At 46.7% G+C, this 2,500-nt stretch overlaps 1 protein-coding gene across 1 annotated transcript in view; it reads right to left on the bottom strand.

Moving 5' to 3' along the window:
• Positions 1-2,500, bottom strand: part of LOC105903757 (roundabout homolog 2-like) — a 63,022-nt gene that overhangs the window by 60,345 nt on the left and 177 nt on the right. Inside the window, exon 1 of the mRNA XM_042710332.1 lies at positions 1,651-2,500. This exon is cut by the window's right edge and continues 177 nt beyond it. Coding sequence (XP_042566266.1) covers positions 1,651-1,711 — 61 coding nt within the window. The 5' untranslated portion in view covers positions 1,712-2,500. The remainder of the gene's footprint in view (positions 1-1,650) is intronic.

Raw genomic sequence — 2,500 nt, 5'->3', positions numbered from 1 at the left:
GAGATGGTGGTTCGTTGTTGCTGGAGGCCATCACGTTCATGTTTAAAGAAGTCCACAGGCTTCTCTTTCTGACTTTTACGAATCAGAAACGTGTCCATAGTTGTGTTTGCTTGCTGATAGTGTGTGTGAAGTTAATAAGGTTCTAATTTCAACGTCGTGTTCTTGTATGTGTGGTTGTGAACGACATGGATAAGGATAAGGCTGTGCTAGGCAATGATTCCTAACAAAACTAACTGTACACAATGTAGACAGGGACAGCACAAAATAGTATTCAAGTGCTGGTGTTTTATTTGTTGCAACACGGTGGATGATACAAAAATATAAAGGTAGGTGTTAAGGAGAAAAGGGCTAGCTGCAGTTGGAAAAAGGTAGCTAGCTAGGCTAGCTCTCGGGGCTACGAGCTTTTTCAAAAGACTGGGGCAAATTACTCCTTAGAATAGGCTACGAATAGACCTACTGCAAGCGCAGTAAGGTATTACTAAGGAAGGAGTGAGTCTTTAAAAAGACTGTTTATAAAGCAATGAATATCTGAATGATACAGGAAACAAGAGAAATTGAACAAACTCTGCAGAGTCATCTCAGGGTGAGAGCTTACCAATGCCTGCGGGGTTTTTTTATACTCGGAAACTTAGGTGCAACTCGCGTTCAAATGAAAAAACTCCGTTTTGATTGGTGGATCAGGAGCAAAACCGTATTTGATTTGTTTGGGTCAGTCCAGCCCCTTGCATTTCGCCACTGAGGGAGCTTTCACTAACCAGTGACAGGTCAGCGGTAGTTTTTCTTTTTCTCCGTCTGTGACATCGCGCCCCCCCTGGAGAGTGTTCGCGCCCCCCACTTTGAGAACCACTGCTATAGACTAACACAGGCTGGTCTCTAACACAGGCTGGTCTCTATAGACTAACACAGGCTGGTCTCTATAGACTAACACAGGCTGGTCTCTATAGACTAACACAGGCTGGTCTCTGGTCTCTCTAGACTAACACAGGCTGACACTCAGAGATGCCAGATTATGGCTGTTTAAACCAGTGATTAATATCAGGCAATGGAGTGAATGAACACAAGCCATACGTGCTTGCTGATTATGATTCCTGGGACACGGGGGAGGCGACCAGCTGAACAGCTGTGCTGGTGTCGAAGAAATATCTTTAGATATTGAAGCTCACTCTTTAAATGATTTCATGAGGAACCACTTCACTTTCTTTTTCACTCATTCTTCTGTAGTGTGGATCGGAGGAGTGTCGGAGAGTCGTTCAGTGATCGGGAACATCTACTTGTCCCAATGGCAGCATGTTTTATAGCATGTTTGTTTATCTCTTTTGGAGGCTCATTGAAAAGATTCAACAAGTTACCAGAACACAATAAAATACATAATACATTAAAACTCCTCTATCAGTTTCCACGGCAGGTATTGTGAGTTGTGTCTGGCTGCGCGTCTTCTGCGGGGTGATTAGGGTCGAGAGGCTGGGACCCGTGCGAAAAGACAGCGATGTTTTAAAAGACTGATCAGTGACGATCATTTGAACAGTCGACGTTTCAATAGTTCACATATAACATGTCATAATGTTTCACGAGTAACTGATCTTGCCACCGAGGCTAAATGAACTGGACTGCCAATAAACGGACGATTCAACAGGACGCCGTTGGTCTTACCTGAGGTGATGCTGACAAGGGGCAGAACCAGCGGCAGAAAAACGGCGATGCGAAGATCCATGGCCGTGACACCGTCGGCGGAACTTTAACTGTACGAGAGATCCAGCGCCGAACGGCAGGTGCGAGTCCGTCACCGCCTCAAATGTGGCAACTCTAAATCTAGTCCTGAAAGAGTGAGCGAGAGAAAAACAATCACTCGCGCACAGGTCCTCAGCTGGAATTCCTCAAGCGATGCAAATATCCCCGCAGAACTTAAAAGCACTCTTCCAGACCTCGTGGTTTCCCGTGAAATCAGGACGCATCCTAAAGACAGTCCTCACGGGGTAAACAGTCCTTCATGGTATCAGGCTTAAGGCGTGAATGTTCAACATCCTGCGTAAAAAAAAAAAAAACTCTTGTAAGGAGTTTGCACGCATGCCTAAACGACTGCAAAACGAATTCGCTCGTCTTCAGTTCAACTCCAAATGTCAAAACCGTGCCCGCGCATCCTTATTCCCTGGTTATTCGGTGTACGAGACAGCTGTCTGAAGCCAGAGTGATTTTCATCGTTCTGCGTTGCGTCCGCGAGCTCCTTGAGTGAGTGAAAGCGGTCCTCTCCAACTATCAACCGGACGCGGCACTGGACGGCGCATCCCTCGCGCATCCCTCTCCCCTCCTGCGTTGCGTTCGGCGTCCACGCGGGAGTCTTAAAGAGACCGTGAACCCCTTTGCGTCATCCATCTCACTGTTGGGCCACAGAGACAGGCCGTCCCCATAGTCTTGCCTTCCATCATAGACACCATGCCCGTCGTGAATATGGAGGGCACAAATAATGTCCTCTCATTCCGATATGTTCATGTGTTTGACAAGT

This window comes from Clupea harengus, chromosome 17 (genome assembly GCF_900700415.2).
Source record: "Clupea harengus chromosome 17, Ch_v2.0.2, whole genome shotgun sequence".
NCBI classification, from domain to species: Eukaryota; Metazoa; Chordata; class Actinopteri; order Clupeiformes; family Clupeidae; genus Clupea; species Clupea harengus.
Note: the sequence above shows the minus strand (reverse complement) of the source record. Positions and strands in the feature narration are given on the sequence as shown.